This window comes from Electrona antarctica, assembly GCF_951216825.1.
Source record: "Electrona antarctica genome assembly, contig: scaffold_205, whole genome shotgun sequence".
NCBI classification, from domain to species: Eukaryota; Metazoa; Chordata; class Actinopteri; order Myctophiformes; family Myctophidae; genus Electrona; species Electrona antarctica.
In genome coordinates this window covers 187,501-212,649 of record NW_027638570.1, presented here as the reverse complement: position 1 = coordinate 212,649, position 25,149 = coordinate 187,501, and the positions used below count along the sequence as shown (strand labels likewise).

The window sequence follows — 25,149 nt, the reverse complement described above, 5'->3', positions numbered from 1 at the left end:
ATGTTGGCGGCAGACATGAGAGACATGCTGATTATGGGACATTATGATACTCACATAAGAACAACAGAGATGACTAGTAACAACAAAAAAACGCCAACCAAACGGAAGGCTCCATGGACAGAATACATCGTCAATGACATAAAAATCTGCAGGACAACGTACATGTTTATGCATTGGTAAGCTTGTAGATTTGCTATAGCTAATTTCATGTAGCCTATATGATATTTCATTGTATATTAATTACAATTATATTCTGATTCTACATACATTACATTATACATTAGACTACATACATTCATCATACATGCATGATGACCACATACATTTTAAATGTTAAATGTTTTCATTCTAGCTTGGCAGAGAAAACACTCATTGCTATCCACAAGCAGTTCAGAGACTATGGATTTGTGCCACGCTCTGTGAAGAAACCTCGACAGAAGCGCTATCTGCAGCCAAATGACATTCAGCGGGTCATATCCTTCATAAGAGGTATTGTAAACAAGTGTAATGCTTTATGGTGTCGTCCACAATAACAGTCTTTGTATTGAGTTGCGCTTGAAATGTACTGTAATTTTCCAATCTGTTAATAAATACTTCAATCAATCAGGTTATGCTGCAGAGTATGCTGTGGTTTTGCCAGGGCGCCAAGCAAACCAGAAAAACTTTTCTGGAGAAGTCCTCTCCTCTAGTACCACCAGGGCAGAAGTTTGGCGTAAATACCAGTATGTATTTATTGACACTTTTCAATTATATAAAAACTTGTGTTTCAACCCTATAACAACCACTACTTACATAATTTAATATTTCATCACATGCAGCTTTGATGCCAACAAGCCTGGCATAGTGTTTGCCAAGAAACGACACAACGATGAAGAAGAGGTGAAGTTCCAACTGCTTCGTGACGTCAACGTCCTGCCACCAAAGCATGGATTTCCCACTCTACAACCAGCAGGACTGGACAGAGAGAGGCAGGCCTATCTGTACAAACACATCCGAGAGTATTGTGAGGACTATGCCAAAGACACAACATGTCCTAAGCCACCACCCAGCCCACCATCACGCCCAACAAAGTCAAAGACACCAGCCAGATTGTAATAGGATGTTAATAGGATGTTATACCAGGAATTGTTTGCTGTGTTGTTTGCTGTGTGGATTGTAATGTTTGCTGTGATTTGATTTTTTATTAATTATTCCTGGTGTAATTATTGTATATATTGTGTGTGTATATATATAAGGTCAATGGCCTGAGTCACGTTATGTATTTCTACCTTAAATACTAGTCTAAGTACATTACAAAAATGTTTATTTAATAAACATTAAGGCCTCTTCATCCTTGCTTGTTTTGTTGGAACAATAGGGGTCACTGTTTTACCGAATATTTGCCGTTGGGATTTCTCAGATTTGTTTGAGAAACGGATATTATTATTATGCTATTATGATTAACGTGAATGAAGCTTTACTTCATCAGAGTTACGCAAACTCCGTTTACTTCATGGGGCCAGTCTGTCTGTTAGTCTGTCAGTCAATGGCGGCTCTTCTACATAACCTTCTTTGTCCCTATTTGAAGGCCTCAAATAGGGACAACCGGAAGTTTACGGAATGCATTGCAGTCTATGGGCTCGTGCAAGTACATGAACCACGTGACCGGGCTGTTTTCTGCCCCCTCAATATCGCAACTCTTCTATAAGATGGCTCTCCGCATCAAGTGCATAATACTTGTTTATTTGGAGTGAACATGACATTGACGAGTAAATAATATTAACACGACTCCCGTCGATAAGTTATTTAGCCTGGACATTTCCGCATTTAGCTGAAAACGGGCTTAGTACTATTCGGCTAGCGGCAGGAGCTAACGGCTAACAGTCCAGGCCAGGCAGATGCAAAGATGCTGTCTACCATTCTGTCAATGTAAGCGTTTGTATAGCTGTTGCAAAAGACACAAAGCTACAGAGCTACAAAGATGAACTGGTTTCAACTTCACCTACACAGATTCAAAGCTACAAATACGCTGTGTATCTTTGTTTTTGTTCCCCTCTATTGAGAACAAAGGGACGTTTAATAAAAACTGTGGTAACTGCATTATGTATTCAACTTTGACTACTATTTGAATCTACCCCAATAACATAATATAGGTGCTAAAACATTGACATTTTCCAGTTACTATAGTTACTTTGTAGATTTTGATAATTATTATAAAACATACATTAACCACTTCAACCTTATATGCATTAGTATGAATAGGGTAGTAGTACTTTAACTTAAGTAAATCAATTGGGTAATTTATAGTATAGGCCTACTACTTTTTTGAATTTGACAATTTTATAAAGGCTCATTTCCTTACTATACCCTGACCCAGAATTAATAACTATAGCTTCACTCTTGTTTTCGACTCAATACTGCCCCCGCCTGGGGGGGTAGAGTACCTCATTTTAGCAATGAAGAGGAAACAGCGCCCCCAAATGCCACTGACCGTGGAACTGCATCTTTGAAGACCAAATTCTCAGATTGCTGTATCTCTGCAAGACATTACTCTATAAGCCATATCTCAAAAACTAGTGGGTCAAACTGCACAACCAATATGTCAATTTGAAGCTATGATTCCCTGCTTTCATATGACATGATAAAAACAAAAATGAAAAAAATCCAATGGCAGTCCTTCGATCAAATCTGGTCACATTAATGAAGATGATGTGTGCACGGTTTCGGAATGGAGGCCTGTTCCCAAGTAGTTGCACCGTTAACTGTCCGTACTGTTTGTTGTGTCCCTGTGTGTGTGTGTGTGTGTGTGTGTGTGTGTGTGTGTGTGTGTGTGTGTGTGTGTGTGTGTGTGTGTGTGTGTGTGTGTGTGTGTGTGTGTGTGTGTGAGAGGAGTTGACTGTCAACAGTCAACTCCTCAAAGCGCTTTGAGGAGTTTCCTCACCACTTCTTGGATTGTGTGAGTGTCGACTAACCCACAGCGGGGCTACACACGGACGCGAGCAGCGGACAGCTGAGTTGACAGCTGACAACAGCAAACTCCTCAAAGCGCGCGCCCGTTCCGTTCATTCATTCTCGTAGCGCGCGGGCACGTGACGTAGGGTAGTGTTAAAGGTGCAGAGCGCCACAGTGTGTGTGTGTGTGTCTGTGCGTGTGTCTGTGTGCGTGTGCATGTGTGTGTGCATGTGTGTGTACCTGGCCTGTCGGTCTATGCTGGCCACTCGGCTCTCCCAGCGTGAGTTGAGGAAGTTCATCTGCTCCCCGATCTCCTCCTCCTCTGTGAGGTTGCCCTGGGCGTCAGCTGGCAATAAAAAAAGAAAAAAAACTTAAGGAGGTTTTGGGACATTCCGTCTTCCACCTGGGAAACACTCTGGCTGAATTGAAAACACACACAAGCTCGTAGCGCGGCACTGTTTGCTATTTTTGAAAAATCGTGAAAATGTGGCACAACTCTTTGAATATATATTCTTTCAGAGAGAACATTTTGAACTCAAAGCTTTGCTTCTGGGGGGGTCCCTGGAACAACATATTTTCAGATGGGGTCGGTGGCCAATTACATATCATTTTTGGGGTCCTTGACATGAAATATGGAGCACCACTGATACAGAAACATAGGTATTTCAGAAAACTGTCAGAATTTAGAAGAGATTCTTTAAATTTCGATGTCAGGCCTAATGGGTTAAGGCCCGCCAAAATACAATTTTGTCAACAAATTCAACTGTAGACGAAAATTGCACAGCAGGATGAAATCAACTAAAATCTTGATATTCAGTAGACTAACACTAAAACATTTTAGATGTCAAAAATATGACACATTTTTTATTCAAAGGACTGACATTTGCTGTCAAAATGAAGACTGGCTTTAAACACATCACTTACAATCTTCAAAAGTTTAGTCATTTATCGGTTTAACTAACGTCGACTGACTTACCGATGGGGTCTCTGCAGAGTCAGACCACGGGGTCAGAGGTCACCGATGGGGTCAGTGCAGACCATGGGGTCAGAGAGGTGGGCAGGTTGACCGCGGTCACTCTGAAGTGGTAGACGGCGAGCGGCAGCAGGCCTGTGACAAAAAATTATGGCGGCCGACCCCCATCTGAAAATATGTTCTTCCAGGGACCCCCCAGAAGCAAAGATATGAGTTAAAAGAATATATATTCAAATATCTGCGCTCATGATTCTTCAAATGATTTTTCAAAAATAGCAGATCTACAAGCTCAGACAATTATTTGACAACTTTAGTTCAACTTACTTTGTAGACTGTTTAGAAAAAATAAAATAAATCTAATCATAATGCTGGCACAAATATGTTGGTCTTAAAGTGTATTTATACCTGCCTGTATACCTGTAAAGAAGAGTAGTGTTTAAGCTGTGTCATGGTCCACTGATTGACAAACACAATATTGCAGTTTTAGGTTGTATATTATATTCAAAGGTTTGAGGCAGCAGAGGCACGTTACTCCATAGCTCTGGTCCATAGCTCTAATGAAATGCAATGCATTAGAGCTATGGACCAGAGCTAAGTCTATCCAAGCCCTTCAGCACGTTGCATAAAACCCGACAGTTAAACTCATTGTAAAGCCACACTGTACCAGTTTATAAACAACCGTATCGGTACTCACTCACAAAGGTTTGTTGTTTAAATCCCCATGCACTGCTCCTTGTCCTCCACTCAGAGTTACAGACCTGTAAGGTTCCACATGTGTTACTCTCAGAGTTACAGGGTGCATTTGGTTACAGCTACATGAGAATGGCGTCACGTACGTCAGCTGTAGCTCCCTGTGTTTGTTGATGTAATCACTAGCAGGTGTGAAAACAGCCGATGTTCTGAGCTTGAAGATCAGTAGTACAGAGTCACAGAATTCTATAGGTTCACTGACTTCATGTAACACACCGGAAACTAATTAAATAACTAATTGTTAATTATAATAATAATACAAATAACTAATTGTTCTATTAATAAAATAGATCAATTAATTAATATTTTATTACATTTGTTCTGCCTGGTTTAGGAAAATAAACAGATTGTCTAGTATTATTTATTGTATTAACTAATAACTAGTTGTTCTATTAAGTTCAAACTAGTTCTATTCATTAATACATTTTAAATGATATTCATTTATTTAAGAAAATAAACACATTGTCTAGTATTATGTATTGTATGAATTAACTAACTAGGTGTTCTATTAATAAACTAGATCTATTCATTAGATTGTTAAATGATGTTTTATTACATTATTTGTTCTGCCTGGTTAAAGAAAACAAACATATTTGCAGCAGTATGTACTGTGTAGTTGTAGACATCTGAAACACGTAAGGCTGTCATTACTCTGAGTAACCACTAGAGGGAAGTGTTGGCCTAAAAGTGACAACGTCATTAACAGTTTGTAGAAAGAGCACAGTTCAACACAAGCTCTGCTAAAACCCAGAAAAGCATTATTAAATACTTGTTTACATTGAGGTCCATTTGCATCAGAACATTTAAAATGACAAACTGGATTTCTAAAGTTTTCAAAGGAGTACAGAGTCATTTCCTGGAGGAAAAGTACCACACTACAAGAACAAGCCAATTTAAAAACAGTCTTATTACTTAAAATTCAGTCTGGTCTTCAGACTGGTCTTCGTGGTAAAAAAAAATGTAACAAAATTAAAAATTGCATACAGTAATTTAAGTACAATATTCAAACATTCATGTTTGGTGGCATGGCTCTGTTCTGGGAGATTGTCAGCATTAATAAGCCAGGTCATTCTGTAGAGACCTTGGGCCTGAGGCCTCCTTTTAGTCTATTTAGACCTGGTGAAACCTATAAATTATACCATTCATGGCGGGATCCACCTGTCTACATCATTTATTTATTGTTTTAATAAGAATTTGAAGGTTTTCAAAAACCTTAGGCTAGGTTTTAGAAGGTCTAAATGTGTAAAATACATTAACTATAACTAAATATTCCTTAAACATGTAAATAGTACCACTGTATTCCTCATCCTTGTTGTTATGAACCATTTGATCTAGGGGTAATGGACCCATAACACAGTGAAGGAGAAGGACACCCGGGTATAAATGCAATAATTTATTAACAAGAAAATAATGAATATTTACAGATATATGGCATCATGAATAAATTACAATCAACATGAAACATATTACAAACAGATATTACTTTTATTACAATTTTGTTTTGACTATGGCGTATTCTCTCGTGTATCATCAGATGTCCGTCTCCATGCTCGCCTCTCCTTGGAGGCCAGTTGGGTCAAAACACAGTATACCACATTGACAGCTGTAGTGAGTCTACAGTCCACCTGACTGCTGGCAATATACCCTGGTTGTGATATGTAGATATGATTGATAGTTTATTATTTATTTATATTAATTCATTCTACAATTTTACAAGTCATTGTATTTATTTTTGTATTACTATTGTATTACTCATTTTATTTTATATATTACTATGTTATTACTAATTTTATGTATTACTATACTCATTTTATTTATTTGATGTATTACTATGTTATTACTAATTTTATTTATTTGATGTATTACTATTACTAATTTTATTTGTATGCATTTATTTTATGTATTACTGTTATTACTAATTTTATTTTTATGCATTTATTTTATGTATTACTGTTATTACTAATTTTATGCATTACTATATTGCTAATTTTATTTATTTTATGTATTACTAATTATATTTATTTTACGCATTACGATGCCATTACTAATTTTATTTATTTTATTTACTATTTTAATGCATTTATTTTACTTTAATCTATATTTTGTATCATTTGTTTTATCCATTTATAGTTATTTATATATTTGTTTTGTTTATTTTTGTTTAAGTGAACAACCAAAAAGCCCCGATTGATCACATCTACATATCACCACTACCAGTCAGGATCTGAGTGACTCAGAACCCTGGTGACCTCCATATGGCTGCTTAGGAGGACCAGATGGAGCCACACAGGAGACCAGCAACGTCCTAAAGAAAAGAAAGAAATGCTCATTACTACATTGTTCATAAAACAATCATAGTGTGTGTGTGTGTGTGTGTGTGTGTGTTGTATAGTTACCTTGCCGTGATGTGACTCCAAAGCTGAGCAGAAATAGTTGCTCCATTGGCTAGAAACGTGCTCTTCACCGGCATGATCTTGTTCCTAAAAAAAGTCTATAGTCAACCCCTAACTGATTACAGAACATGATATAAAAACACAACCAGAAGGATTTAGGCCTGTCACAATTACCTAATCGCCAAGTATTTGAGATAATACTTTTTTTTTTTTTTTAGGGATAATAGTCATAATCGTCTCCATGTTGAAAATGTTCATATATTTTCAAACATTTTAAAGAAATAATGGAAGCAGCCGATCTACAAGCTCAAAATGTGTTGCGTTGTAATGTGTATAAAGTTATTGAATTATGCCTTTTTGTTTACAAAGCCTAAAAAAGCCAAAGTTGTATTCATAATGTCAGTACGACGCAATTAAATTGTTATTGTAATTTATTTGAGCGACAATTAATCGGCCAGTAAAAAAACCTCTATTTCTGACAGGCCTAAACGGCTTCCAGTGGCGTCTACCGAACCGAAAAAATACACACCCCAAATTAGCTTTGCTGTGTGTGTCCTGTCACAACATACACTTACAGTAACGTTTAAGAATAGGGATCGACCGATTCTCGGCAACAGACGATTGGCTTTTTTTCAGTTTCATTCATGTTACAACGCACTTAAATCTTTAATTGCAATTTATTTGAGAGACAATAATCGTCTAGTAAAAAGAAACCTCATAATCGTGACACGCCTAAAGCGGTTCTTACTGTGGTGTTCCTCACCGGCAGGCCCAGGTCCGAAGTCCTCCGGCGTCTACCCAGATCTCCGTCCTCCGTCCTCCCATCCATCCATGGACAGACCTGCAGATCTCCATCTCTTGGTTGAGACTTCCAGTTGTGTCTACTGCCATCTCCATCCTGAGAAAGAAAGACAGAAACCAAATTAGCTTTTGTTGAGCTGCAAATTCAGAACCACTTATACCCTTTATACACATTTGATAAAACAGACCTTTAATGAGCATTTGGTATGTGCTCCTATTTCACTACACAAATTGATTCTCCAAAAATAGCATAACATGTTGCAACGCGGTGTGAGCTTGTAGATCTGCTATTTTTGCTGAACGCTCCTCCCAGAATAGGGATGCTGGGGTTGAAGTGGTTAACAAAAGTGTCATTAAGACTTTGATTAGCTTGGACAGACTACTCACAGCTCATCAGAGTCCTCTGAGGGGGGGGGATCTCTGTCCAGGGAACATCAGCTCGTCTACCAAGATCTCCATTCTAACAAAGAACAAAAAACACACACACCAAATTAGCTTTGCCGTGTGTGTGCGCGCGTGTGTATGTGTGTATGTGTGTGTGTGTGCGCCCTGTCCAGCAGCGGCGTTCCAGCGACGTCTACCACGATCTCCATCCTAACAAAAGAAAGAAAGAAGAAAGATTGATTAGAGTGACCAAGGGCCAGATATATATTCTATCCTGTCACAACATATATACAGCCTAGTACATCAAACTTTTATTTATAGAGAACATTTAAAATAGAAGCTAAACGTATCACTTACAGTAATAAACGTTTAAGTTAGGCTTATTTTTGACAGGCCTAACAGGGTCTCTTACTTTGAGTCGTCTTCAGAGGAATGCAGATTCCTGGACAGCGGGAGACCTGCAGTACATCTGGAAGAAAGACATGGCGGTTATCGTCTATGAATGGCTGAAGAGCTTCGCACATCACTCCCTTGTTGTTGCTGCCAATAGTCTGGAGAGTCTACCGTTCTTAGCTTACTTCTTATTCTTGATGACAATTGTTTATGAATTTGATGTATTAATATGTGTTGTTCTTGCTTACTGTAAGTCACTCTGGATAAAGTGTGTGATAACTGCCTAAATTGTAAATTGTTGAAATTCCTAGACGTGATCAATTAGGGTGTGCTCTTCGGTGATAGCAGTGGTGTTATTTGTCTATTTTTACAGTCCCATTCCCAGAAAGACCACCGCCTGTGCCACACCGATACGGCATCTAGCCGGTACCGAGGCTCTGGTGTTCCCCACCGCTGAGTACTGTGCCCCAGTCTGGAGCCGTAGCCCTCATGTTGGTTTTGGGGCTTTTTATGCCTTTACTGATAGTGAACAGTATATAGACAGGAAAGGGGGAAGTGACGCGCGGCAAAGGCCGTCGGGAGTCGAACCCGCAGCACGCCATCCGGCTGGCTTGGCAGCCTAGGTGCCCAGAAAGTTGAGCTAACCATCCGGGCCACACTTAAATATTTAATTGCAATTTATTTGAGCGACAATAATCGTCCAGTAAAAAGAAACCTCATTATCGTGACAGGCCTAAAGCGGTTCTTACTGTGGGGTTCCTCACCAGGCGGGCCCAGGTCCAAAGTCCTCCGGCATCTACCCAGATCTCCATCCTAAGAAAGAAAGACAGAAATAAAGACTAAATTAGCTTTTGTTGAGCTGCAAATTCAGAACCACTTAAACCCTCATATATATATATATATATATATATATATATATATATATATATATATATATATATATATATATATTTGATAAAACAGACCTTTAAAGAGAGCATTTGGTATATGCTCCGATTTCACTCTACACAAATTGATTTGCCAAAAATAGCAGATCTACAAGCTCACAGAATAGGGATGCTGGGGTTGAAGTGGTTAACAAAAGTGTCATTAAGACTTTGATTAGCTTGGAGAGCTGACAGACATTCAACCAGTGCCACTAGGAGGCATCATACTGCCATGCTATACTTCATGCCATAACAGTACAGCAGATATCCATCCTCAACAACAAACAAGAAATATTCCTACTCACAGCTCATCAGAAGTCCTCAGAGAAAACCCCGGGGAGGGAAGCTTTGGAACGGATCTCTGTCCTTCCACGACGTCTACCACGACCCATCATCCACCCTAACAAAGAAAGAACGAAAGATTAAGAGCCAGATATACGTACATTGTGTCCTTTCACATCATACACAAAATGTATAGTATTAGAGAACATTTAAAACAGAAGCTGACCATACCACTCACAGTAATAGACTAGAAGAAATGCCCTTCCGGGCACAGGTCTCCACCAGGAGGATAGGACTGTGTGAGATGTTTGGCAAAATGTTTAGGAGTAATATAAACATGTTTGTTTGTTTGTTTGTTTGTTTTTTGCAACAATGTTCTTTTGTTGAGGAAATGCAGAGCCAGATAACTCATAGCATCTCTGAGGATAGAATTCTGGATGAGCAGGACATGTGCAGCATTTTGAACAAAACGGGCCACTCCTGAAAACTTTGGAAGGCAATGTTAGCCAATCAGTGTAGAATCTGAGAAATCCAACAGACTGTCTTGTTCACATGACTACAGAGATCATGTGTACCGATTTGCGTGAGATTTGGATGAAATCTGTGCGACTAACATAAGCAATGTGTTTTGCAGAAATCGGCCTCATGGTGGCGCTATAACCGGTAGATGTGGAGGGATGCAGAGACAATGTTTTTCCATGGCCTCTAGGGAGTGCGCATACATAAGTTGTATACAGATCGATGTAGTTATAGCTAAAAACAGGAATTGGCCTGTTATAGCGCCACCATGAGGCTGATTTGGAAAAGAATGAGTGGCATGTCGTCCTCGGCCTAGTGGAAATGTGCGTGTATAATTTCACGGAAATTGCACACTGTTTGTGATTTGCGACATTTTGTTCAAAACGGACCAATCATGTGAGCTTTGGAAGCCAATCTTAGCCAATCAGGATGGAAGATGGGAAATGGTGCAGATCCGTGTTGATCACATGACTATGAAGATAGTGTATACCGAATTGTGTGATGTATGGATAAAATGTGTACGAGTAATGTACAGAAATGTGTTTTGCCTAAATCGGCCTCATGGTGGCGCTATAACAGGCCATTGAAGAATATTTGGGGCAGAGGTTCGTTGTTAGCATCCAGGGAGTGTGTGTGCAAAGTTTGGCATGGATCGGGCCAACGGTGCCGGAGATTAGCTGATCACGGACGGACGGAAGGACGGAAGGAAGGAAGGACACACACACACACGGACGGAGTGCAAAACATACTCTCTCCCCATGCCTTCGGCCTGGTGGAGACAAAAAGTCTAAGTGGTTTCTTACTTTGAGCCGTCTTCAGAGCCCCCATGCAGATTCATCCATGGACAGCGAGAGCTGCAGATATCCACCTGTAGGGGCTCCGGTTGAGCCTCGCAGCATCTGGAAGGAAGACATGGTGGTTATAGTCTATGAATGGCTGAAGAGCTTTGCACATCACTCACTTGTTGCTGCTGCCAATAGGAATTTGTGATTTCTGTGTGGCGACAATTTCTGTGTCTGTCCAATTTTTGTTTTTAATACATACAATTTATATAGCACTTTTCAAGGTACCCAAAGTTGCTTCACAAAACAGAAGTTAAAAAGGTTAAAAACTAGAAATAATTTGTTGGCATGTCTGTGAAGCTTTTCGGTTCCACACCAGTAACGAGCGAAGCAGCAGGTTGAGAAAGCTCAAGAATGGCGTCCCACAGGGGTCAGTGCTGGCACTGAATGATGCTGTTCAACAACTACATCCACATCAATGAAGTATGGCTATGCAGACGACCAGAGTACTGTGCCCCAGTCTGGAGCCGTACCTCTCATGTCAAGAAGCTGGATGCTGCCCTCAACATCGGATGGGCCACCCCAAACAAACAACTGCCTGCCTGTTCTCGCTGGAATCACTCCAACAGAGGTCAGACGAGAAGCAGCCACGCTGGCCCTCACCGGGAAGGCACAGCTGAGTGAATCCCAGACATCTCCTCCACAAGGTCGTCAGAGACACCACAGCACACATGCCTCAAGTCACAGTGCCCCTTTGCCACACAGGCCCAGGAACTGCTCCACAACACCAGCTGACACCTCCAAGGAATCCTGGGTGAAGGCAAGACAGAGGGACCAGTGGAATACATTGAGGACCCCAAATATGTTCTTTGCCAGCACCTCCCCTGCAGTGGACAACCCTCAAAGCAGAAGTGGGACATCTCGGACAGTGCCCACTGTGAATGCGAGGATCCACTACAGACTGTGGAACACGTAATGACCATTTGCCCCAAATACCGGCCACCGAATGGTGATCGTGGCTTAGGTGACCTAGACAATGACACACTGGACTGGCTTGCTGCAACAGAGCTGACGTTCTATGGACATACGGACATTTTGTAATTTCTTTTTTTGGCATGTTTGTCAAACCTTTGTGGCATTTAATTATGGAACTTGTGGATGTTTTATATATTAGTGAAGTTTTAGTGGCACTTGCGGCTTTTGTGACATTCTTTGAAATGTATTGACACATTTGAGATTATGTTTTTGTTAGGGATGTCCGATAGGCATTAAAAATTTATATCGATATCGGTTATTTTTTACATTAAAAACATCTACAAGCTCACAATGCGTCACAATAGCTTGTAGATCTGCCATTTTCAAATGATTTTTATACATCTTAAAACTTGAAATGAGACATTTTGCATAATGAGCACTTTTACTTTTGGTACCTTTTTATACCAAAACCTTTGTACTTTTACTCGAGTACATGTTGAATTTACTTGTAACAGAGTATTTCTATATTGCAGTATTTATAGCCTACTAATATTTAAGTAAAAAGTTTGAGTTATTTTTCCACCACTGGAAAAAGCCTGCATATATAATCGGTATCTGTTGATATCGGAAATTAGGAGTTGGACAATAGCCAACACGGACATCCCTTGATTTGTGTGATTTTGTGCAGCTTTTAGTGAGTTTGTGGCATTTTGTTTACTTTTGTTTGTTTGTTTTGTGAACGACCAAAGAGCACACCCAGTATGTATCACAATGCTATTTCCACCAGGCAGGTGTACTTATATCTACATCTCCTAAGCGGCCATGTACTAAACACTACAGATATCACAATTTGACTTTGGCAGCAGCAAGAAACGACTGATATGCAAAGCTCTTCAGCCATGCTTCTCTCTCTATACAAACACTCATAATGTTCACATGGACATCTTAGCAGCCAGGATGGGGTGGTCGGCCTGGAGGCCACTCAGAACCCTGGTGACCTTCACATGGACATCTTAGCAGCCAGGATGGGGTGGTCGGCCTGGAGGCCACTCAGAACCCTGGTGACCTTCACATGGACATCTTAGCAGCCAGGATGGGGTGGTCGGCCTGGAGGCCACTCAGAACCCTGGTGACCTTCACATGGACATCTTAGCAGCCAGGATGGGGTGGTCGGCCTGGAGGCCACTCAGAACCCTGGTGACCTTCACATGGACATCTTAGCAGCCAGGATGGGGTGGTCGGCCTGGAGGCCACTCAGAACCCTGGTGACCTTCACATGGACATCTTAGCAGCCAGGATGGGGTGGTCGGCCTGGAGGCCACTCAGAACCCTGGTGACCTTCACATGGACATCTTAGCAGCCAGGATGGGGTGGTCGGCCTGGAGGCCACTCAGAACCCTGGTGACCTTCACATGGACATCTTAGCAGCCAGGATGGGGTGGTCGGGAGGCCACTCAGAACCCTGGTGACCTTCACATGGACATCTGAGCAGCCAGGATGGGGTGGTCGGCCTGGAGGCCACTCAGAACCCTGGTGACCTTCACATGGACATCTTAGAAGCCGGGGGGGGGGGGGGGGGGGGTCACACAGGAGACCAGGGCATCCTCAGGTTCAGCGTTCCAGCAGCATCTACGGTCATCTCCATCCACATCTAGAAAGAAAGAAAGAAATCAGAAGCTGACCATATCACTCACAGTAATAGAAACATTTTAAAAGGATCTCTGGCTAATAAGACAAATATTCCTTAAAACATTATACTTGCCATCTATAACTAAAAATGTAAAATATTTTATTTATTTCATAAATAGATAATCTTTTACTCCATAGGAACTGTTCCCGTCACAGGTTGATGATGTCCTATGTCCGTGTGGTCCAGCGCTATGGAATGCACTTGCTAATAAAAAGTATTTAAAATAATTGCTTATATTAAAGTATTAAGCTGTTTTTTATTAGTATTCCATAGGGCTAGACCATATGGACATATCATATAATCAACTTGCAACAGGAGCAGTTCCTATTGAGTGAAAGATTCTTTATTTATCTAAGAAATAAAATATTTGTCTTATTAACCAGGGATCCTTTAAGAATATTTAAAAGTGCAATATCAAAATGTATTTTATTATAAGTGTCCCTGCACAATAGTTTGTAGAGTCAATATCTCATCCGCTTCTAGAAAGCAATTTAAAATACAAATTACAAGTAATGTCGAGTACTTTTGGAACTCACTGAACAGCCATGCCTACCACCCGTTTCGAATTGTCACAATGCAGGAGACAGCAGCACTGCTACCCATTAATTAAAAACAAGTGCTTCCAAACAGAAAGTAGCTCAACGTCACTTATAACATGGTGTATTTTTTATGAAACAAATGCTTTGCAGATTTTGAGTAGGCTATAATTCAAGCTTGCCCTACAGCTGCAACGTTGGCGAGTTTAGCATTGTTTAACTTTAATACAAGCAGATTGTAAATTCAATGTGGATCAATGGGCTGCTAATGGAGGGCATGCATTGCAACTCTAGATTCATCTCATTATGCAAATCGCGGATACTGGTGATGCCAATTAGTCATTTGACTCAGCTGTGTGGCGTCAGTGTGTCAACACAACTGAACGGTTGCTTTTTCAACACATTTGGTTTAAATACTTTACATTTCACAGCAACCTTCTACATACAAACCAAAATAAATAATTAAATTCACACAACTCAAGAGGCTCACTCCATAAATGTTGCACAGTTCAAACGATAGCCTACCTTTCTCAGTTGCGTTCAGTTCAAACCAAAAAACAACTTAAAACAGTTCCTCTGTCAAACCACCACGCAATAAATACACAACTCAAAATGATAAATCCTTTACCTCGGTTAGCAGGTAAGGTTAGCACAGGGTTTAAATGGCTACAGCCAGGGGGTCCGCCGCTGGGTCCGGGATGGACAACCTGCCGACGTGTGTGTGGAAGAGAAGCATTCAAGGCTCCGTTCTTTTGGCAAATCTAGAACTTCCAGCCAGAGAGGGCACTGTTCTTTTGGCAAATCTAAGTGAGCAAATATAAGACTTCCGGTGGACGATCTTTCCGTTGAGGTTTCCGGTGTGTTACATTGAAATCGGGTGACCTATCGAAATCTGTCCGCGTCCCGTGGTGTATGGATCATGTAGTTTTTAGAGGTTTAAAATGTAGTTCTTTAGCGTCCCGTGGTCTGTGGAACATGTAGTTTTTACAGGTTTAAAATGTAGTTCTTTAGCGTCCCGTGTCTGTACTCTGTGGAACATGTAGTTCATGCTAGCATGTCAACATGATGCTGTTTGACGGTGGCGCGCGATGAAAATAGATCTACAAGCTCACAACGTGTCTCGTTGTGATAACTAACTAGCTATAATATTGTAGAAACTAGCTCCATATTGCGTCATAATAATACTATTACTGCTACTACTACTACTACTACTACTACTACTAATAATAATAATAATAATAATAATAATAATAATAATAATAATAATAATAATAATAATAATAATAATAATAATAATAATACATTTGAACATGTTAAATTGTATCTCGTTATTATTTTATAAACTGAGTGAAAAGTGGATTTATTGAAGACTTCCACTTGTACTTGCACTTGTTCATTTTGTCCACATGGGGGCGATAAATCACTGTATTAGCAGCAAAACGTTTGGGTAGGCTAGCACTGTTGTAAATCTGTGACAGACAGACAGACAGACAGACAGACAGACAGACAGACAGACAGACAGACAGACCATTTGGCTATTCTGAGTGGCGAAAGAGCATTGACCACGCCTCCAAAAGTAGACCACGTTTTTAATGTACTTTTAATCACAGACTTGTACTTGTGACAGAGTAGAGTATTTATTATTACAGTGTCTCTAACAGAGTAAAGTAGAGTATTGATTATGTCAATTATAATACTATAACTTCTCTAACAGAGTAGAGTATTTATGTATTATTATAATAATATAACTTCTCTAACAGAGTAGAGTATTTATGTATTATTACAATAATATAACTTATCTAACAGAGTAGAGTATTTATGTATTATTATAATAATAGTATTTATGTATTATTATAATAATAGTATTTATGTATTATTATAATAATATAACTTTAGAGGATTTTCAAGTGAGTACTTTTTTCCACCACTGAGCACGTGGCCCCGACGTCACGTGATGAGAATCAGCACCGTGGTGTGGACAGCTCCAATGCGCAGCTTTTTTACTGTGTGTGTGTGGGGGGGGGGGGGGGGGGGTGTGTGTCTCTCTCTCTCTCTCTCGACTCATCGTACGTCACGTGACGTGTGTTTGGAGTGAGACGAGGATGTGGTTGAAACTGGAAATAATGACATCTTTTATTGTTATTGATTTTACCTCAAGGAGGAGGAGGCCATGCACAGTTGCACACTAAGCTACTGTAGCCTGCTGTAGCATACTGTAGCCTCCTGTAGCCTACTGTAGACTACTGTAGCCTGCTGTAGCCTCCTGTAGTCTACTGTAGCCTCCTGTAGCCTGCTGTAGCCTACTGTAGCCTGCTGTAGCCTGCTGTAGCCTGGCTGTAGTCTACTGTAGACTACTGTGAAATGAAATGAAATGAAATCTATATTTACCCAGGGTATCTGGGCTAAGCTCAAGAACTTGTTTCCAGCCAGGCCCTGCTCATAGAACACATTTCATCGTAGTGGTTGATGCCTTGTTCAAGGACATTTCAGCGGTGGTAATTTTAACGTGTCGGACGGCTGATTCGAACTGGGAACCTTCCGGTATCTAGACCGCGCCGCTATCCGTTCGGCCACCGCTGCCACTGTAGCCTACTGTAGCCTGCTGTAGCCTGCTGTAGCCTACTGTAGCCTGCTGTAGCCTACTGTAGCCTGCTGTAGCCTACTGTAGCCTACTGTAGCCTACTGTAGCCTCCTGTAGCCTGCTGTAGCATACTGTAGCCTCCTGTAGCCTACTGTAGCCTGCTGTAGCCTCCTGTAGTCTACTGTAGCCTGCTGTAGCCTACTGTAGCCTCCTGTATCCTGCTGTAGTCTGCTGTAGTCTACTGTAGCCTCCTGTAGCCTACTGTAGCCTACTGTAGCCTCCTGTAGCCTACTGTAGCCTACTGTAGTCTATTGTAGCCTCCTGTAGCCTCCTGTAGCCTACTGTAGCCTGCTGTAGCCTACTGTAGCCTACTGTAGCCTGCTGTAGCCTACTGTAGCCTACTGTAGCCTGCTGTAGCCTGGCTGTAGCCTGCTGTAGCCTACTGTAGCCTGCTGTAGCCTACTGTAGCCTGCTGTAGGCTACTGTAGCCTGCTGTAGCCTACTGTAGCCTGCTGTAGCCTACTGTAGCCTACTGTGGCCTGCTGTGGCCTCCTGTAGCCTACTGTGGCCTACTGTGGCCTCCTGTAGCCTACTGTAGCCTCCTGTGGCCTGCTGTGGCCTACTGTGGCCTGCTGTAGCCTACTGTAGCCTCCTGTAGCCTACTGCAGCCTCCTGTGGCCTGCTGTAGCCTACTGTGGCCTGCTGTAGCCTACTGTAGTTTGCTGTAGCCTACTGTAGTCTGCTGTAGCCTGCTGTAGCCTGCTGTGGACTACTGTGGCCTGCTGTAGCCTACTGTAGTCTACTGTAGCCTGCTGTAGCCTACTGTAGTCTACTGTAGCCTGCTGTAGCCTACTGTAGCCTGCTGTAGCCTATTGCAGTCTACTGTAGCCTGCTGTAGCCTGCTGTAGCCTACTGTAGCCTCCTGTAGCCTACTGTACCCTGCTGTAGCCTACTGTAGTCTACTGTAGCCTGCTGTAGCCTACTGTAGCCTCCTGTAGCCTGCTGTAGTCTGCTGTAGTCTACTGTAGCCTCCTGTAGCCTCCTGTAGCCTACTGTAGCCTCCTGTAGCCTACTGTAGCCTCCTGTAGCCTACTGTAGTCTACTGTAGCCTCCTGTAGCCTGCTGCTACTGCTGCTGTTGTGATGGTGGCGGCGCCGTGTTGTTGCTGCTGATGGTAACGTTTGTGTAACGGACAGTTCTACCTTATCGTCTGTCTGTCTGTCTGTCTGTCTGTCTGGGTTTTGTTTTGGTTCCTTTCGGAGAGCGAATGGATCCTTCCTCCTGGCTCTCCTGGTTCTCCTGGCTCTCGGTCCTGCAGCGGTGATGATCACAGGAGAGAAGAAACGCCAGCAGGCGGAACTACACTACAGCCTCCTCGCCATGAGATGATGGATTATTACTGTTGTTCTCTAACATGCTGATAGTCTCCGTGGGATTGCTCTGTCGGAGGGGGAGGAGAGGAAGGTTGTGGGGGCGAAACCTACTCTGTTTACGAGCCGAAACACAGGAGCTCCACCGCGGCGAGCTGTGGGAGATTATTCACCCGTGATGTGATCCTGCTTGCCGGGGTAACATGACTGAGACGATAGCCTATACTGGGTAACATGACTGAGACGATAGCATAATACTGGGTAACATGACTGAGACGATACATAGATAGATAGATAGATAGATAGATATACAGATAGATAACTGATTTAAGTTATTTAGATTTGTTTATTTTTTTAATAGCATCCCAAACCCTCACGAATAGCCTAAGCCTCATCTCTACAAAAAAAAAAAAAAACAGCATCTATTTCTGCCTTTTGAGAAGAAAGACGAATAGGCTATCCTGCAAATATTTGTTGCAGACATTGTTGGATAGTTCCAATTCCTTTTTATAATTATTTTTATTTTTATTTTATTTAGCAGATGTTGTAGAAAGGTCCGTTCTTAATGAAGACCCCATTGTGACTTTTTAAATGTCTGCTATCCCTGGCAGAAACCCCGCCCCTTGTCCACGGGAAGAGCCGCTCCCATTGGCTGGATTAAGCTGCACATGCTATAACAACAAGATATGGAGGCAGCGATTGGCTATTCAAATAACATGGCCTTTTTTCCCCTTCTTTTTCTCACCGACATCCGTGTCCAGCAGCGACCTCTTGAGGACATGTCCAGCAGCGACCTCTTGAGTTACTTTACTGATGGCAAAGTAATAATAATAATAGAAAATGTTATCAAAAGACTATTGAAGTCAATTTGACAGCTGAAGAAGGCTATTTTATTTTTTAACATTTCTCGTTTGTTGGGGGTGGGGGGGGGCACAGTGCAGTGTGACGTCATTGGAGAATGTTTGAGGACATTAATTAACAGTACAGAATGTTTGAGGACATTCATTAACAGTACAGAATGTTTAAGGACATTAATTAACAGTACAGAATGTTTAAGTACCGCATCCGGATGTTTCTGAACGAACTCAAAGTGTTGGCCTTCATGCGGTCCGGCGGCTCCTCTCCGGGCGCGGCCCGGAGAGCCAGGACCCCCAGGGTGGTGCGCGCAGGGCTCGGGGCCCTCGGGGGGGCCCTCAGGGGGGACTGCAGCCGTTGGCCCCCGTTCGACTGCTCCGAGCGGGGGGAGGGGGGGGACGACGCGGAGGAGTACTACGGCTGCTCGGAGCCGGCCAGGCCGCGCAGCTCGGAGCCGGCCAGGCCACGCAGCCTGGCGTTGGAGGACCCTGCCAAACCCCTGGACACCGCTGCCCCCTCCCTGCCCAGTCTGACCGCAGGGGGCCTGGACCCCAGTCTGACCGCAGGGGGCCTGGACCCCAGTCTGGACACCGGCCACGCCTCGCTGCCCAGTCTGACCGAGAGCGGCATCGGCTCACCGCAGTGCCGGATCTGCTTCCAAGGCCTCGAACAGGTGAGTCTATAATTTATGACACACACTATAGACGAATTCAGAAACGGGTCTCATGGTAGCAGCTTACGTATTTCCTGTAGGCGGACTCGACATAGCTGCGGGGTTTAAACCCTCACCAGGCGCATCTCTTCTACTACAGTGAACGGTAGAGTGACTGATGTTAGTCTGCCTCAAACGTTACTCTTTTACCTACTTTTTACTAACACTAACATTACAAAGATGCCCAGAACATCGAGATGAACCTGTGTAGTTTATGGCTGCTCCAACAGTAGAGATGAACCTGTGTAGTTTATGGCTGCTCCAACAGTAGAGATGAACCTGTGTAGTTTATGGCTGCTCCAACAGTAGAGATGAACCTGTGTAGTTTATGGCTGCTCCAACAGTAGAGATGAACCTGTGTAGTTTATGGCTGCTCCAACAGTAGAGATGAACCTGTGTAGTTTATGGATGCTCCAACAGTAGAGATGAACCTGTGTAGTTTATGGCTGCTCCAACAGTAGAGATGAACCTGTGTAGTTTATGGCTGCTCCAACAGTAGAGATGAACCTGTGTAGTTTATGGCTGCTCCAACAGTAAAGATGAACCTGTGTAGTTTATGGCTGCTCCAACAGTAGAGATGAACCTGTGTAGTTTATGGATGCTCCAACAGTAGAGATGAACCTGTGTAGTTTATGGCTGCTCCAACAGTAGAGATGAACCTGTGTAGTTTATGGCTGCTCCAACAGTAGTGGCAACATAAAAAAACGAAATGTCAAAATATCTACCACGGTGACTAGACCAGAGCCGTTGAGTAATGGTTGAGACAAAGCAGTGAAAGGTCCAGAAAGATACATAACGTCAGTCTTACCCAATACCCAATCTTTCTGTTTTATGAACACAAGGCTGCTGTACTTTATACCTCATACTAAGCATTTAAAGTATGAGGTATAAAGTACAGGGTTGTGTCATTAGAAAGCCTACTTTCCTTAGTGGAAGCACTCTGAGCCCCCCCTCCCCCCACCACACGTATAACCGGTACTTTTTGGCCAAAAGGGGATTTTGTTTCTACCGGGAAAAAAAATACTTTTAGTTACTCCAATGCGGCTTCTACCGATATTGCCCAGAGAATTGCCTCATAGAGAATATTTGAATAAAAACCCTTTCTGGCCAAAAAGTACCATTTATACGTGTGGTGGGGGGGAGGGGGGGCTCAGAGTGCTCCCACTAAGGAAAGTAGGCTTTCTAATGACACAACCCGCCTTTGTTTTGGTGAGTAGCAAAAACGTTATTTTTATTTACGCTAAAGACGAGAGGCTGGTCTGCATTCATGCGAGCGGCGGAAGTCGAGAGTAACATAGCTCTAAATGCAACGCATTAGAGCTATGGACCAGAGCATTAGAGCCATGGACCAGAGCATTAGAGCTATGGACCAGAGCATTAGAGCCATGGACCAGAGCATTAGAGCTATGGACCAGAGCATTAGAGCTATGGACCAGAACTACAGGTATATATGAGTCTATATGACACACTCAAATAACCACCTGTTGAGGAGACACGGTGGCGCAGTGGCTGTCGCCTCACAGGCGGGGGGCACATGAAGTCTGTCTCCTCACAGCTAGAAGGTCCTGGTTCCATTCAGTCTGTCTCCTCTAGAAGGTCCTGGTTCCATTCAGTCTGTCTCCTCTAGGAGGTCCTGGTTCCATTCAGTCTGTCTCCTCTAGAAGGTCCTGGTTCCATTCAGTCTGTCTCCTCTAGAAGGTCCTGGTTCCATTCAGTCTGTCTCCTCTAGGAGGTCCTGGTTCCATCCAGTCTGTCTCCTCTAGAAGGTCCTGGTTCCATTCAGTCTGTCTCCTCTAGGAGGTCCTGGTTCCATCCAGTCTGTCTCCTCTAGAAGGTCCTGGTTCCATTCAGTCTGTCTCCTCTAGGAGGTCCTGGTTCCATTCAGTCTGTCTCCTCTAGAAGGTCCTGGTTCCATTCAGTCTGTCTCCTCTAGAAGGTCCTGGTTCCATTCAGTCTGTCTCCTCTAGGAGGTCCTGGTTCCATCCAGTCTGTCTCCTCTAGAAGGTCCTGGTTCCATTCAGTCTGTCTCCTCTAGAAGGTCCTGGTTCCATTCAGTCTGTCTCCTCTAGAAGGTCCTGGTCCATCCAGTCTGTCTCCTCTAGGAGGTCCTGGTTCCATCCAGTCTGTCTCCTCTAGGAGGTCCTGGTTCCATTCAGTCTGTCTCCTCACAGCTAGGAGGTCCTGGTTCCAGTTTACAATGATATTACATTCACCTGTTCACACATCAGAGAGTTTACAATAATATTACATTCACCTGTTCACACATCAGATATTTTACAATAATATTACATTCACCTGTTCACACATCAGAGAGTTTACAATAATATTACATTCACCTGTTCACACATCAGATAGTTTACAATAATATTACATTCACCTGTTCACACATCAGAGAGTTTACAATAATATTACATTCACCTGTTCACACATCAGAGAGTTTACAATAATATTACATTCACCTGTTCACACATCAGAGAGTTTACAATAATATTACATTCACCTAGCTTAGCTACCTAGCATCAGATCTCCTCTGAACCTTCTATCCGGGCCACCGACCACACTATAGTATTTGACTCATCATGTGATTGAAACCTCATTAATATCAGCGATGAAATTATATCAAACATTGGAATGTTTTCTATTATATGGTTTTAAGTAAACATTGATTTAATCAGCCCAGGAGTGTAATAAATAATGCTGTTTCCCTGCAGGGGGAGCTGTTGAGCGCGTGTCGCTGTGCTGGCTCCGTGCGTTGTACTCACCAGCCATGCCTTATCCGCTGGATCAGCGAGAGAGGATCCTGGAGCTGTGAGCTGTGCTACTTCAAGTACCACGTCCTGGCCATCAGTACCAAGAACCCATTACAGGTAACTATCAGTACCACGTCCTGGCCATCAGTACCAAGAACCCATTACAGGTAACTATCAGTACCACGTCCTGGCCATCAGTACCAAGAACCCATTACAGGTAACTATCAGTACCACGTCCTGGCCATCAGTACCAAGAACCCATTACAGGTAACTATCAGTACCACGTCCTGGCTATCAGTACCAAGAACCCATTACAGGTAACTATCAGTACCACGTCCTGGCCATCAGTACCAAGAACCCATTACAGGTAACTATCAGTACCACGTCCTGGCCATCAGTACCAAGAACCCATTACAGGTAACTATCAGTACCACGTGCTGGCCATCAGTACCAAGAACCCATTACAGGTAACTATCAGTACCACGTGCTGGCCATCAGTACCAAGAACCCATTACAGGTAACTATCAGTACCACGTCCTGGCCATCAGTACCAAGAACCCATTACAGGTAACTATCAGTACCACGTCCTGGCCATCAGTACCAATGACCCATTACAGGTAACTATCAGTACCACGTCCTGGCCATCAGTACCAAGAACCCATTACAGGTAACTATCAGTACCACGTCCTGGCCATCAGTACCAATGACCCATTACAGGTAACTATCAGTACCAAAAACCCTTTACGGGTAACTATCAGTACTTTACGGGTAACTATCAGTACCAAAAACCCTTTACGGGTAACTATCAGTACCAAAAACCCTTTACGGGTAACTATCGGTACCAAAAACCCTTTACGGGTAACTATCAGTACCAAACACTGGCCATCAGTACCAAAAACCCTTTACCACGTCCTGACCATCAGTACCAAAAACCAAATACCAAAAGACCTATGTGCCGAAACGCGTCCGTTTCTCCAGATAGATAGATAGACTGCTGCTGTGTGTGCGTTATATCCTACCTAACCCTAACCCTATAAGTAGGGATATCCTACCTAACCCTATAAGTAGGGATATCCTACCTAACCCTAACCCTATAAGTAGGGATATCCTACCTAACCCTAACCCTATAAGTAGGGATATCCTACCTAACCCTAACCCTATAAGTAGGGATATCCTACCTAACCCTAACCCTATAAGTAGGGATATCCTACCTAACCCTATAAGTAGGGATATCCTACCTAACCCTAACCCTATAAGTAGGGATATCCTACCTAACCCTAACTCTATAAGTAGGGATATCCTACCTAACCCTAACCCTATAAGTAGGGATATCCTACCTAACCATAAGTAGGGATATCCCGATACACTTTTTATGTTCCCGATCCGTGTTAGCCGATACCGATACCAGTGTTGTGATCTCGTGTTGTGTTTATAGCTATCTAGTTATATATCTCCTGTTGTGTTTATAGCAGACTCCTCACTCAAATGTACACTTGCAGTTTGGGCAACTCGAAAGCAAACTCCACATGATGCCCCAACATTTTATTTACCTGCTATAGTGTCAACCCCTTCCTTGGATCTAATAGTAATCTCAGCAAGGCAAATGGCTTCTTGGTTAGAGTGGGTGACAATGTTATCACACTTAAAGATGAAATTACCTACCTAGGTTCCATCCTGGAGGCTAATCTTTCCGGTGATAAAATGGCCACCAACGTAATCAAAAAAGTCAACCAAAGAACAAGATTCCTTTACAGGATCTCCTCACTGGTCGACAAAAACACCTTGAAGACCTTAACAGGAGCCCTTGTACAAGGCTTCTTTGACTATGCATGCACCTCCTGGTACCACAGCACCTCAAAGGCCCTTAAAACTAGGCTCCAGACCTCCCAAAACAAACTGGTCAGGCTCCTACTTGGCCTCACCCCCCGAACCCACCTCACCCCTGCCCACTTTGACAGACTGGCATGGCTTAGGGTCGGCGACAGAGTACAGCATCTTGCAATGGGTCTGGTCCACAAGATTCGATACTCCACCAAGATACCCATGTACCTGTGTAGATACTTACTTAATGTTAACGAAGTCCACACCCACAACACCAGAGGGAGTGCAACGAATCATGTTCAACCCAGATTCGGCACAAACAAGGGACTAAATTATTTTCGCTCCTATGCCACCAAAATGTGGAACGCCCTACCAACAGTCATTAAGACATGCGAATCCCTTGACTCCTTCAAAACCGCTCTCAAAGGGCACCTACGGATGGCTGCAATTCGAAACTGGCCCCCGTAAAATCTGAATCCCCCCCACCGCCCCCCCCCTTTTTCCCCTCACTGTATATGTTTCTTTTCCTTTTTTACCTCCATTATGATGAATTCCTGTACTGTTCTTTGTCTATATAGAAGTGTCTATTTGTACGTCTCTAAATGTTTTGATGAATTGAACATGGTGGACCCTGTTGTAAACAAGTGTAATGCTTAATTGGGTCGTCCACTCACAGTTAACAGCCTTTGTATTGAGTTTGTGCTTGAAATGTACTGTAATTCTGC

The 25,149-nt window shown here is 42.7% G+C and overlaps 1 protein-coding gene and 1 long non-coding RNA gene across 3 annotated transcripts in view; one reads left to right on the top strand and one right to left on the bottom strand.

Annotated features, from left to right (window-relative positions):
- Positions 1–6,716: 6,716 nt before the first annotated feature.
- On the bottom strand, positions 6,717–15,091 carry LOC306917934. 2 transcript variants are annotated; one of them, XR_013789266.1, is made up of 9 exons: positions 14,964–15,091; positions 11,156–13,760; positions 9,857–9,951; positions 9,375–9,438; positions 8,645–8,701; positions 8,236–8,442; positions 7,796–7,945; positions 7,051–7,134; positions 6,717–6,959 (listed from the first exon to the last, which is right to left on the bottom strand). It is a non-coding gene; the product is annotated as an uncharacterized lncRNA (long non-coding RNA). The 2 variants fall into 2 exon arrangements; XR_013789267.1 differs by having other exon boundaries at positions 7,811–7,945.
- A 3,138-nt stretch (positions 15,092–18,229) lies between these two features.
- Positions 18,230–25,149, top strand: part of LOC306917933 (E3 ubiquitin-protein ligase MARCHF9-like) — a 16,429-nt gene continuing 9,509 nt past the window's right edge. The window contains exons 1-2 of the mRNA XM_079530835.1: positions 18,230–19,814; positions 22,565–22,720. Of these exons, the coding sequence (XP_079386961.1) occupies positions 19,335–19,814; positions 22,565–22,720 (636 nt within the window). The 5' untranslated portion in view covers positions 18,230–19,334. The remainder of the gene's footprint in view (positions 19,815–22,564; positions 22,721–25,149) is intronic.